The sequence below is a fragment of the Castor canadensis genome, chromosome 12, assembly GCF_047511655.1.
Source record: "Castor canadensis chromosome 12, mCasCan1.hap1v2, whole genome shotgun sequence".
In the NCBI taxonomy this organism is placed as follows: domain Eukaryota; kingdom Metazoa; phylum Chordata; class Mammalia; order Rodentia; family Castoridae; genus Castor; species Castor canadensis.
This window is the reverse complement of record NC_133397.1, coordinates 24,402,678-24,416,704: the sequence shown is the minus strand read 5'-3', so window position 1 is coordinate 24,416,704 and position 14,027 is coordinate 24,402,678. Positions and strand designations below refer to the sequence as shown.

At 36.2% G+C, this 14,027-nt stretch overlaps 1 protein-coding gene across 1 annotated transcript in view; it reads right to left on the bottom strand.

Annotated features, from left to right (window-relative positions):
• Positions 1-14,027, bottom strand: part of Spdya (speedy/RINGO cell cycle regulator family member A) — a 37,619-nt gene that overhangs the window by 5,504 nt on the left and 18,088 nt on the right. Inside the window, exon 6 of the mRNA XM_074049417.1 lies at positions 2,757-3,039. Coding sequence (XP_073905518.1) covers positions 2,757-3,039 — 283 coding nt within the window. The remainder of the gene's footprint in view (positions 1-2,756; positions 3,040-14,027) is intronic.

The following is a 14,027-nucleotide window of genomic DNA, read 5'->3' as shown; positions in this document are numbered from 1 at the left end:
AGTCATTTTTCTTTGTATTGCCTACCCTTTGACACAGTCAGAGGGCTTTACAGTTAACCTTAATACTCAGAATAAAAACAGTGATGATCGCTTCTCAGCTTTTTGGCTAAGTTAAGTGTATAAAAACTGATGGATAAATACTTGTTTCTTCCTATGTAGGATCTGTAAATCCTAAATCTGGAATTTCATCCAGGAACAAGATGAAAGCCCTGTTCCTTCTACAGCTCCCCTAAGTCAATACACTACTTTCATCCACAATCCCTCAAAGACCTGATTTTGTTCAAAGCACACTTGACTGGCAGAGCCCTTTACTCCCTGGCTGGACTCCAATTCCCCGTTAAGATGTTATGACATAGAATGTAGAGTATACTACAGTAGATACCTATAGAGGCTAATTTGAATAAAATACAACTTTTTCTGTTCTGCTTTCTATGAATGTCTGTTCAAATTGTTGAAAATTACTCCCAACTCACTCCATGCACCTTTTCAGCAGAGACTTGGTTAATAACATTCTCCCCACTTCCCTAGCCGCTTGTTCTCACTGCTAAAGGTGGGAGTTCATAAAGGCGACAGCAGAGCCTAATAGCTGGGAATTCAGCCTCCATTCTCGAGCAAGAGACTTGGATTTACATATTACCATACTCACCTTGGGCAAATTATTTAGCCTCTCTAAGCTTCAGTTTCCTTATCTGCCCTGTGGAGGGAATACTATTTACCTTACAGTTGGCTGTGAATATTAAATGATACTACAAATTTAAAATGCTTACTATATTGCCTTGGGACATTTAAGCATCCAGTAAATCTTACCTATTCTGAGGATCTAAGAATGTAAAAGTAAAAGGTGCTGGGAAATAGAGAAGGGATGTTAAAAGGCAATTCTTATGTATAATTTAGCTTGTGGTGGGCCCTATTTATCTTCAAATGTGAGTGAAACAACAAAAAGTATGCCTAGAGATGTTGAAAGGGAAGAAAAGACTGCTAGTCAAATTGCTAAGTGATTACTATGGTCAGGGAATGGAACAGGTGGTACGGAGGCTTAACGTTTACATTCAAGAGTTTAGAGTCAAGTTTCTTCTTTACTAAAGCTTCAGTAGTCACTCTCATAAGAATGTGGCAAAAATAAATTCTTCAAAAATAAATATTTACAAAAATATTACAGTAAATTTCTAAAATAATGCAGGTTTGCTAATTTCTCATGATAGTTAGAAAAACTCAAGAAATCTGTCAGTCTTCAGATGGGTGAAAACTTAGAAGACTTTATAAGATATAAAAAGGATCATTATTATGGAATATTAGTCTAGTATAGTTTTAAATCTGGAAAACAAATGTCAGAAGTGGGTACTGGTGGCTCATACCTTTAAATCCAAGCTACTCAGGAAGCTGAGATCAGGAAGATTGTAGTTTGAGGTCAGCCAGGGCAAAAAAATTGGAGAGACTGCATTTCAACAGAAAAAAGCTGGGTATATTGGTGCATACCTGTCATTCCAACTACAGTAGGAAGTATAAATTAGGCATAGGGGATTCAGGCCAGTCCAGGCTAAAAGCAAGACCATATCTCCAAAGTAACGAGAGCAAAAAGGCCAAGAGTGCCTGCCAAGCAAATGTGAAGCCCTGAATTCAAACCCCAGTAATGCCAAAAAAAGAAAAAAGGTCAGAGAAATCTATATATAAAAATAATTTGAGCTGGGCACTGGCAGTTCATGCCTGTAATCCCAGCTATTCAGGAAGCTGAGATCAGGAGGATTGTGGTTCCACGCCAACCCTGGCAAATAGTTTGAGAAACCCTATCTTGAAAATACCCAAAAATACACACAAAAAAAGGGCTGGAAGAGTGGCTCAAGTGGAAGAGTGCCTGCCTAGCAAGCATGAAGCCCTTAATTCAAACCCCAGTATCACCAAAAAAATTGAGGGGGGACTGGAGGTGTGGCTCAAGCTGTAGAGTATCTGCTTTGCAAGTTGTGCAGCACTGAGTTCAAACACCAGGCCCACCAAAAAAAAAAAAAAATTGAAAATTATGGTATGGTTGTGTTTCTAGTTAATACGATTACCTTCTAATTAATACACCATTGTTTGAGACCAGGAGCATGGTTAACACCTGTAATCCAGTTACTTGGAAGGCAGAGATTGGGAGGTTCCTGATTCAAAACCAATCCTGGCAAAAAGTTAGCAAGACGCCCATCTCACCATTGTTTGAAGTACTTAAATTCCCCCAAAAATGAAATATGTAAATAACTTATGGCACTTATACTATTTTCACAGAGTTGAGGGTGTGGCTCAAGTGATAGGGTGCCAGCCTGACAAACACTAGGCCCTGAGTTCAAACTGTACTGTCAAAAGACTAAATAATGACACGGGAGAATGCTTTATTATAAATGAAAAAAAAAAGCTGGCCTAGATATAGTATGGTTCTAATTTTGTTAGGAATAGAAAAGTATAGAAAGAAACCAATAGTTGGATGGTGAGATTACAAGTAAATTTATTTTCTTCTTGAAATCCTTCTTGAATAAAATGAACATTTCAAAGAAGTGGTTCAAGCTCTAATACTGAAGATGTTGTGTATTAGGTTTCAATTTAACATGTATTAAAAAAGGTATGGACACAAGACAAAAGTGGCTAATTAACTGAAAGGGAGAAAACTTTCAATACTAATTTAACTCATAGTATATAAATTATAATATATCCCTGCCTGTAAGGTCTGACTAGAGCTCAATAAATAATCTGCATAAATCTAATTCTGTCTTAACACTAAATCATACCTTGAGCATAGCTATAAGCTTGAGAAGGATCACCTATTATGTCCATTGTTAATGAACTGTGTGATTCCATCACCTCTGCTGTTTCACTGGATGAAGATGAAGATGAAGACAATCCCAGTCTCACATATCTTCCTTTTTTACCACAGAGTGAACAATCTACTGGTGTAGCACTAGGTCCTCGTGGCAGTTGAACTTCATCTCTGTTGTAGTTTCTGACAGCTCCACTGTGATGCACAGAGCGTTCTCGTTGCCAGATATAGTGGGTTGGTGCAATGGCCATAACCTATAGTGGAAAACTTACTTTTAGAATATTAGTAAGATTTTAAAATTTAGTAAAATTAGGCACAAAAATTGTAAGTTAATAACAGCTGTTTCTACAGGGCGCTGGTGACTCATGCCTGTAATCCTAGCTACTTTGGAGGCTGAGATCAAGAGAACAAAGTGCAGGCAAGTTGTTCAAGAGACCACATCTGCAAAATAACTAAGCAAAATGGACAGAAGGTGTAGCTCAAGTGGTAGAGCACCTGCTTTGAAATCATGAAGCCCTCAGTCCAAATCCTGGTCCCACACACATACAAAAAAAGCTATTCCTAAATCTGAAATAAATCTAAGTTACCAATTTAAAAACAACAACAACAAAACATGTCCAGATAAGGTAGTATAACTATAAAGTGACTGATTGCGTGGATCATTAAAGGCAATTAATAAAATTATTTCAGATGGGAAATAGAACTGAAGCAACTTTCCAGGTTGTCAGGGTGTTTATTTCTAAAATACTATTTCAAAGTTTAGGAAAGGTAATATGGTTAGCCCAAAATAATACATAATTCTTAACTTTGGAATGTGTTGGGTTAAAAAATTTTAATTGAGGTTCCCAAGTTTAGCTGATCTTATTTGCAATTTGGAAAGGGATATGGTAAATAGAGCACAGGTAAATTACTTAATTTTTTTTCCTCAATAATAATAACAGCATATTTAGAGGCTTGTCATGAGGAATGCATGAATATTATTTAAAAGGCACTTAAGAGTCCTCACTATCAAGCATTGTTCTATAAGGTTTGTTAACTAAAACATGGGCTTTAGGTTTGATAGACTTAAGTTTCTTTTTTTTGTGGTACTGGGGTTTGAATTCAGGGCATACACCTTGAGCCACTCTACCAGCCCTTTTTTGGGATGGATTTTTTTGAGAACTATTTGCCCAGGCTGGCTTCAAATCACAATCCTCTTGACCTCTGCCTCTTGAGTACCTGAGATTACTTAAGTTTCTTATCCTGGCTTTGCCATTTGTTAGCCATATGATACAGTGCAAGTTATTCAACCTTTCAGAGGCTCGATTTCTTCATCTCTAAAATGGGGATCCCATCTACGCCACAGATTTTTCAGAGAATAGACAATGTGTATAAATCCTTACCACATAGTATGAATCTGGCAAATAATAGCCATTTAAGAATTCAAGCTAGGGAAACATACCTGTGCTGACCTCATGAAATCTAAAATTTCTCTTCATTATAAGCAAAAAATCTTTAGTGCAGGTAACAGTGACCCAAAGTAAATGACAATTGTAACAAAAAACAATCCTAAAAGAGAGGCAGACAGAGCCCTCTTAATTGCTTAGACAAGTGTTTTAAGAGCCTTAAGATTTCAGAGGTGTATATGGGCCCCAGGAGGGACAAGGGTAGTAAGCAGAGCAGCTCTGTTTTGGGGATTAGAAGTATAGTTTTGTTTGGAAAGAATGAAAGCTTTCGCTATCAAAAGTAAAAACTTTCAGGCTGGAAGAGTGGCTCAAGTGGTAGAGCACCTGCCTAGCAAGCACAAGGCTCTGAGTTCAAACCTCAGCATGGCAAAAACAAAACAAAAGTAAAAATCTTAATAAATAGATTTAGTTTAGTTCCCTCAGAAAAAATGATTACTGCAGCCTTTCCCAAGATAATGGCATAAAGACTATATTTTGTTTGTTTGTGTTTTGCAGTGCTGGGGATCAAACCCAGGTCCTCACCAATGCTAGGCAAGTGTAGTACCACTACTATATCCCCAACCCCCATGTTAATTTTTTAAATGCATATTTTAGGATTGAATTTGTTTTATAACTCACTTCTTAAAAAAAGTTTTCAACCAAAACCATGTAATAAAGTTACATATATAAAGAGAAGTAGAATGTTCACTCTGTAAACATTTCTGTCACCCTGGGCAGGTACTGTACCACTGTGCTGCATACATCCCCAGTCCAATAATTTCTTAATTTTTATATCTTTTAACCACTGTTTTTTCCTCAACACTTCTGTATCTTTATTTCTCACGTTAAGAATGTCCACTTATTTTGTCTTAATATTACTTTTCCCTAAGACCCAGCAAAAGTCCCCCTTTAAAAAAAAATCCAGATTTCAGGTTTTCTTGTCTTATTGTTAATGCTACCTTAGAATTTATAGACTGTAAATGTTTAATATTCATATATATGTCCTTTTTAATGATAGCTAAAAGCAACTAAGAATTAGAAGCTTATAAACCTTAAACAATGGAATCTTTGTAGAAATCATATAGCAAAGTGTAGAGAAGAACAGACTGAAATAGGAAGAAAATGTCACAAAATGGAAGGTCTGGTAAAGTGTTATTTTTGCAATTAGTGTGGATTCATAGTCTCTCCATGGTCTCACCCCCACTTTTTTAAATGTCTATATCTTTATAAATACACATATAACTAGAATGTTTTTGTGATAATATCATTGAATTAAAAAAATAAAGTCAAAATTTGAGCTTGACTTAGGTCTTTTTCTTAGTTCTGTGACCTTGAGGAAATTATTTAACTTTCCAGGTCAGGGGATGTCTTTTATGAGTCCTTAAATGCTATGATTTTATGAAAGAGACTTCTCTGAAGCATTTGGAAGCAGCTGATCTACAAGAAACATTTCTCTCTGTTTTTAATTTTACTTGTTTTAGTGATTTGGGGGGTTTTGTTTTGTTTTTGTGCTTTTGGTGGGCATTCCTAAAATTTAATACTCAGACATCTGTTTTCTCTCTTTATCTCTCTGTGATTGCAAAAGGTAGGATAATGTGTTCAAAACACTGACTCTATAGTCAGATGCCTAGATTTGAACACTAGCATGCTGCTTTTCTACTTGTGTGTCTATGAAGAAGTCACTTTAATCTCTCAGTGCCTTATTTTCCTTAAGCATTCCTCTATGAATGGCTGTGGGGGAAAATATATGTGCAGTACTATGGTAGTGCTCGGCAGGTTCTCAAGAATGTTCATGTTACTTCACTGTGAATCTTTTATCTACTAAGATTTAAACATCACTTACATGTAATGACTTATCTTATACCTATTTATCATTTAATTATTCAGTTATCACTTCAGATTCCTTTATTTAAATATCAAATCATTATCTTCCAATAAATCAACTTGCTTCTGTTTCCTTCCTATTTCCATTAAGAAATCCAGTACTCTTCCTGTTACATAGATTTGAAACTAACATCTCCCTCTCCCACTTGCCCTATATCTAACTGGTCATCAGGTAATGACAAGTATAATTTTGGGATATATCAATACTGACTTCATTTTCTTTAGCACTGCTATCTAAACTTCCTTGCTTCCTTAACTATATATACCAAGTTTAGCAGTTTCCAGTACATACTGGGTCTCTTTGCACACTGTCCTTGCATTATTCTTTCCCAAAACAGCTTATTTTACTTCACTGCTTTCTAAATTCCTAATCTGAATCAAGTAATAACTAACAGAAAAGTTCACTGTGAAGATATTGTGGCATTTAAGCCAGAGTATATAAGTAGAATAGAGAAAAAAAACTTTCAAATAAATTGTTATGCTCCATAACACATGAAAGGGCTCAAATTGAAATCTACCTCTCATTAGATAGGTAAGCCATCACTAATTAAATAAATCCCACCTCTAAGGAGCTGATATCCAAAAAGGTAACTTATTGTAAGAAGGTATGATCAGAGTTAAGTAGGGAAATCATCCTTATTATTTTTCTGGAGAAGCCCTAGATATATTTTGCAATTTAGCCACGCTTCATTTTTTTTTCCAAAAAAGGATTTGAGGAAGCTGAACAAAAGAAAAAAAAAATTCACTAAACTGGGACCCAAAAGGGAAAACTGGGCTAAAGACACGCCAGCAATAAAATGCAATACAGTTGCTATTGTTAAGAAAATATCTGGCTTCTAGTTTCTTTGTAGCCAAGGTTAAAAAAATAGAGGAAGGAAAGAGGCAAGTTGCAAAAGTAAATATCTGAAATGGGATCATACGTTCTTTTGACAGTATGAAGAGTGCTGAGTTTAAGTGTAGCTAGCTCTGCTACTTACTAATATCGATGGTTATAGACAAGTCACAACCTGAACCACAGTTTTTTTCATCTGTGAAATGGAAGAAATACTGATTTTATCTAATTCTCAAGATATAAGTACATTTTCTAAATTAACATGAGAAGTTTATACGGAGTCTGGATGTCACATGGATCACTGGGAAGTCATTACAAGTGAAGTCAAGTTCTGGCTCTGCCACTTGTTTGATCTTAAATAAATTCCAACCTCCTTAATCTTCAGTTTCATTAGCTATAAATACCACTACCTTCACAATTTTGGTAACAATAAGATAATTTATATGAAAATGTAATTTGTAAAATACTATGTAAAGTATTACAAACTAAGCCAGTTTGTAGCTACTATCCTAACTTGGATTCATTTTAGAATATGAGACTAAAGAAATGTTTTGATTGGAAGTATGCTAAGTAGTAGGCTTTCAATAACAAAGGCATAGAATTATTACTACTACTACAGTACTTGGGGATTGAAGCCAGAGCTTTAAGCATGCTGAGCAAGTGCTGAGCCACACCCACAATGCTTTTGTTTGCACTTTGTTTTTGAGATAGGGTCTTGATAACTTTGCCTCAATTAACCTCTGGCCTCAGATTCATGATCTTCCTGCCTCCACCTCATGAGTAGCTGGGGTTTCCTCAGTTTTCCACCACACTTTGCTTAAACAAATTTCTAACAGCATACCTTGCTACTTTAGCAAACATTGGGGACAGAATTCTTTATAAGGACCCCACCCAACAACACTGAACTTGGTGTGTTAACTCATGAATTAGCTACTGAAATGACTACTTAAAAAGGAACAAAATTAATTCTGCTAGGTAGTTGCCTTTTCCCTATACCAATATGATTCAAATGTACCTGGCTGAAACAGCAAAAAAACAGCTCAATCTAGCTTCCTTGGAGTAAGGGGCAGTGCAAAGTGGGCTCAGTGAATTATTTTATAGTTTGTTTTTCTACTTCATGAATAAGAAAGTATGAAAAAGAATTGGAAGACTTCAGTTCCACTCATTCTATTTGTCAGCAATTGAGTACCAACTATGTTCTAAGCACCATTCTAGGGCTGGTGGAGTAGTTTAAAGGGTAAAATGCCTGCTTTGCAAGCACAAAGCCATGAGTTCAAACCCCAGACTCACTTTAAAAAAAAGTGCACTGATCTGGGCACTCTTAGAGATACAGTAGGAACAAAATGAAGACCCTGTCCTCGTGGAATTTACATATGTATACATCATTTATATATACATGCATACATCCATGCCTGTGTATATATACTCAGTAGGCTAAGGCAGGCAGTTCCCTTCAGCCCATGGATTTGAGGCCAGACTGGGCAACACAATGATATGTTTTTGTCAAAAAAATATATAGCTGGCTGGGCACTGGTGGTGCACGCCTGTAATCCTAGCTACTCAGGAGGGCAGAAATCAGGAGGATTGCAATAACCTGGGCAAAGAGTTCACGAGACCCTATCTCGAAAATACCTAACACAAAAAGGGCTAGTGGAATGACTCAGGGGGTAGGCCCTGAGTTCAAGCCCCAGTACCACACAAACACAAAAATATATATACAAACATATATATACAAACATATATATATATATATATATAAAACACTTTACCAGACCTTCCATTTTGTGACACTTGTGTGTGTGTGTGTAAGCCCTGAGTTCAAGCCCCAATACCACCAAAATACATATATAGTGTTGGGGATTGAACTGAGGCCTTGTGCATGCTAGGCAAGCACTCTACCAGAACTGATATTTTAGTGGAGCAAATAAGTAAAAAAAAGCTTATGATGGTTGAGTGCTTTGTTGAAAATTGGTATTGAGAAAGGGAATACAAGGTAATATTTGTAAGTACCATATTTTAACGGCTTTATTGGGATATAATTCAGATATCATGCAAGTTCATTAAAATATTCAATTCAATGACTTTTAACATTTTCAGAGTTGTGTAACTATCACCACAGTCAATTTTAGAATATTTTCATCATCCCATAAAGAAAGCAGTCACACTTCCATTGTTTTCTTTCTTTAGCTCCTGGTAAACACCAATCTACTTTTTGCCTATTTAGTTCTGTCTATTTGATGGCTTCATCATTCATCTGTCCATTCTTGACATTTCACATAAACGGAATCATGCAACATGTGCCCATTACTCACTCACTTTTTTTATTGACAGTCTTCCTTCCATTAATGTTTTCAAGGTTCATCTATGCTGTAGCTTGTATCAGTAATTCAGTCTTTAATTGCCAAGTAATATTCCATTTGATAGATATACTGTGTTTTGTTTATCCATTCATCAGATGATGGATGTGTTTGGGTTGTCTCCACTTTTAGCTTTATGAATATGCTGCTATAAACATTTGTGTACAAGTTTTCATGTGAAAACAGTTTTTGCTTCTTTTGGGTATGGAGCTAGAATAGCTGGGTCTCATGAGGAACTGCCAAACTATTATTCAAAGTAACTGCACCATTTTACATTCTTATCCAAAAGTGTGTAACAGTTTCAGAGTCTCCACACCCTAACACTTATTGTCTTTTTGTTTATAGCCATCTTAGTGGGTGTGAAGTGACACCTAATTATGTGTGGTTCAGATTTGTATTTCCCTGGTGGCTACTGAGGTTGAGAATCTTTTCATGTGTTTTTTTTGGCCATTTGTATATCTTCTTTGGAGAAATGTCTATTTAGATCTTTTGCTCACTTTTAATTGGGTTGTTTTTTATTATTGAGTTGAAAAAGCTCTTTGCATATTCTAAATACAAGTCCCTTATCAAATAGATGATTTGCAAAAATTTTCTCCCATTTTGTGGTTTGTCTCTTCACTTGATGTCTTTTGAAGGACAAAAGATTTTAAATTTGATGGTATCTACTTTATCCATATTTTCATTTATTGCTTATACTTTTGGTATCACATCTAAGAAACCTATTTCAAGCTCATGAAGATTTATTCCTATGTTTTCTTATAAGAGTTTTACATTTTTATGCCTTTCATTTAGGTCTTTGATCCATTTTGAGTTAAATATTATACATGGCATAATAAAATAGGGACCCAACTTCATTCTTTTGTATGTGGACAGTCAGTTGTCCCAGCACCATTTGTTGAAAAAACTATTCTTTCCCCCACTGAATTTTCTTGGAAACCTTGTCAAAATCCAATTGAATATAACTTTGAGGGTTTATTTCTGGACACCTCAATTCTATTCCATTAAAGGAGATATTACTTTATATGGTGTAGTAAGGAAAGGTCTGAGGTGACAGGTAAGAAGAATCCTGAATGTAGTGAGAAGTAAAGTATACTGAGATCTGACAGAATAACATTCCACGTAACGAGAATGGCCAGAGCAAAGACCCTAAGGAGGGAATATACCTGGTATGTTCAAGGAGCAGTAAGGAGGCTAACGCAGCTAGAATAGAGTGAACAAGGGTAGGGGATGACATCAAATTGATAAGGGAAGAGAACTGTTAGATCATGTAGAACCATGATAGGGCCTTATCTTTTACACAAAGTGAGATGGGAAGCCACTGGGGACTTCTGAATACAGGAAAGATGATCTGACTGACTTTTTAAAAAGATTTCCAGTATATGAAATGCTGGAAAGGTGGACAATTATTGGGGTGATGTCCTTGAGAAGGGAATAAAAGATGAGGTCTAGTGCACCAGTAGTGAAAATGGACTTAAGATAGCAGCAAAAGCTAGCTGCCAGTGGCTCACACCTGTAATCCTAGCTACTCAGATGGCAGAGATCAGGAGGATCACGGTTCAAAGCCAGCTCAGGCAAATAGTTCTGTAAGACCCTATCTCGAAAAAGCCCTTCACAAAAAAGGGGCTGGTGGAGTGTTTCAAGGTGTAGGCCTTGAGTTCAAGCCCCAGTACAGAAAAAAAAAAAAGACAGCAGCAAAGAAGTTCTTTCACAGTAGTAAAAGGAGGGCATAATATATGGGTGCACATGCAGGTAGGATAGTAGATATGGTGGAGGCATGTTGACATACTTCTCTGATTACTTTTATCTTTCAGAAAAAGAGAATACACAATTGTTACCAGTGGGGTGTGAGAACAGATGAGAGATAGAAGAAATGTTCTAAAGGTTTGACATCATTACATTTGTAGTTTGAACAGACAATAAGCAAGCAAATAAGTAATTCTAATTTTTTCAGTGTAATACAAAGAAAAAACAAGGTACTATGATAGAGAATAAATGGAATAAACTCACTTAAATAAGGTGAACCTTTTGAAGAGGTAAAACTTAAGTTCCATTTATCTTTTAAAAAAACTTGATATTTGGGGTAGAGCGGGATGGGGAAAGGTTGATAAGTAATGGTTAGATAGGTGTAAGCTCTAGCATGCTATTACACAATAGAGTGAATTACAGATAGTGACTATATACTGCATATATGAAAAAGGTACAAGAAAGGATTTCAAAATATTTTTGCCATAAAGAAGAGACAAGGCCAGGTGGCTCAGGTAGCTACATGGGAGGCAGAGATTGAGAGGATTGCAGTTTGAGGCCAGCCTGGTCAAAAAGTTCACAAGACCTCATCTCAACCAATGGCTGTGTGTGGTGGCTCATGCCTGTCATCCTAGCTATGGGGAGAGGGGAGAAGCACAAATAGGAATATCATGGTCTAGGTGGGCCTGGGCATAAAGTGAGACCCTATCTCAAAAATAACCAATGCAAAAAGGGCTGGCATGGTTCAACTTGTACAGCACCTGCCTAGCAACCATAAGGTTCTGAGTTCAACCACCAATAAAAAAAAAGACAACATTTGAGTAGATAGATATGTTTAACCTGATCACACAATGTATTCATATAACAAAGCATCACATGGTAACTATCAATGTGTATAATTTTTGTTTTTATTATGTATCAGTTTAAAAATAATTTCAAAATGTTGATATATTTTAAAGTTGTGAAAAAAAAAAAGCATAAGGGATAATGTAACATCCATATTCCTACCACTCACAATGAATGCTATCAATGTTGCTATTTTTTGCTTTAAATATTTTTAAAATTAAAAGTAATAATACAGCATCTGGTAAATATTTACTAAATACTTATTATTGTGTATTTAATGAATGCATTCTATCAAATATTACAGAAAAATTTAGCTTGCCCAACAAGAGCTTAAGTAGTAAAAACTTATAAAACTTATATTTTGAACTCCCAAAATATAAAATTATTTATAAGAACTTTAGTAGCAATTTAGTTTGTTGAATCCCCTCAACATAATCAGCTTCTTATTTTTAAAAAATAGTCAATGATAGGAATCACTACCTCTGGAAGAATCTCATTTTCAAATATTTCTTAGAATAATATTCTTCATATTTATCTATTGTTGCCTCTTTTAGTTTTCCATATACAGATCTTAGTTCTGTTTGTAGTTAAAAAAGACAAATCAAATATATTTCCTGTCCCACTGTGGTCCTTTAAATATTTAAAAACAGCTAGCAAGCTTCATAGATCTTCTTATCTTCATAGCAAAAAATTCTGACCCCTTGTATTATTCCTCATTGTTCTTCTGATATCCTGCTCTATTCTAGTTGCTCTCCTTCAGATACTCAGTTGGTAGTGGTATTCAGAACCAAATGCAATATTTAGGTGTTACCTAATGATTACTTCCTGTTTTCTGCAGCTCAAGTCTAAACTTTTCTGTAAATCTGACTATATAATTGAATTTTCAGTGCCTACAACTTTTCAGTCCTTTACATACATGTTGTTAAGCCACATCATTCTCTTTGGCTCTTAATACATCCTGGTTGCCAGCAAACTGAGATAATTCTAGCTCTAACAGCATGTGCTAATATTGTTGGAGTTAAAATGCTTGTCGTTGTACTTGACAGCAGGTGGGTGATCTCTCATGAGGTAAGAGACTGCCAAGTTTGATTCTGGTGCCTCTCTAAGCTCTTAGCTGAATGTACCACAGGGCCAGGGCCAGAAGTGTTTACTTTGAAAAAATTAAGAATGTTCGAGTATGGCCCACTATCACTTTCAAAGTGTGGAAATTGGGCTGGTGGAGTGGCTCAAGTGGGAGAGTGCCTGCCTAGCAAGTGTGAGGACCTGAGTTCAAACCCCAGTATCACTAAAAAAAAAAAAAAAAAAAAAAAATCAAAGTGTGGAAATTACCCTTTTTTTTTTTTTTTTTTTTTTTTTGAGGCAGTCTCACGGTGTACATAGCCCAGGCTGGCCATGCACTTGAGATCCTCCTGCCTCACCCTTCCCAGTACTGGGATTATAGGTACGCATCACCATGTCCAGCTAATTATCCATTCCTGACCTGGGGAAGTAGTGCCAACAATAAACAAAAAACAAAACCAAAATAGGACTCTTTCAATACCTTGTGACTGGAATTAGTCCAGTTTAAATACTTTAATGATGGCCCATTAAGTTAAATAGGCCTAATATATCTTCTTTTCATTGTTTTCCATTAATTTAATCTTCTAAAACCTTGGTCTGCTGTGAAGTCTTCTGTTATTTCTGAATCCTTCTACCTTGCATTCCCCCCAAGAGTCAACAATCCTAATTTTTTTCCTTTTTTTTTTTTTTTGTGGTACTGGGGTTTGAACTCAGGGCCTTCACCTTGAGCCACTCCACCAGCCCAATTTTTTGTGATAGGATTTTTTGAGATAGTCTCATGAACTATTTGCCCAGGCTGGCTTCAACTGCAATCCTCCTGATCTCTGCCTCCTGAGTAGCTAGGATTACAGGCTAAGTCACCAGCACCCAGCTTTTTTGATTTGTAAAAGAGCTCTGTGGCCAATGATCACCAAAAAATTATCCTTTTGATAATCTCTTTTCTTTTTCAGTGGGTCTAAGGTTTGAACTTGGCGTCATGCCCACAAAGCAGGTGCTTTACAGCTGAGTCACACTTCTAGTCCATATTGCTCTGGGTTTTTTTTGGGGGGAGGGGTTCTCATGAACTTTTCGCCTGAGCTGACCTCAAACTGTGATCC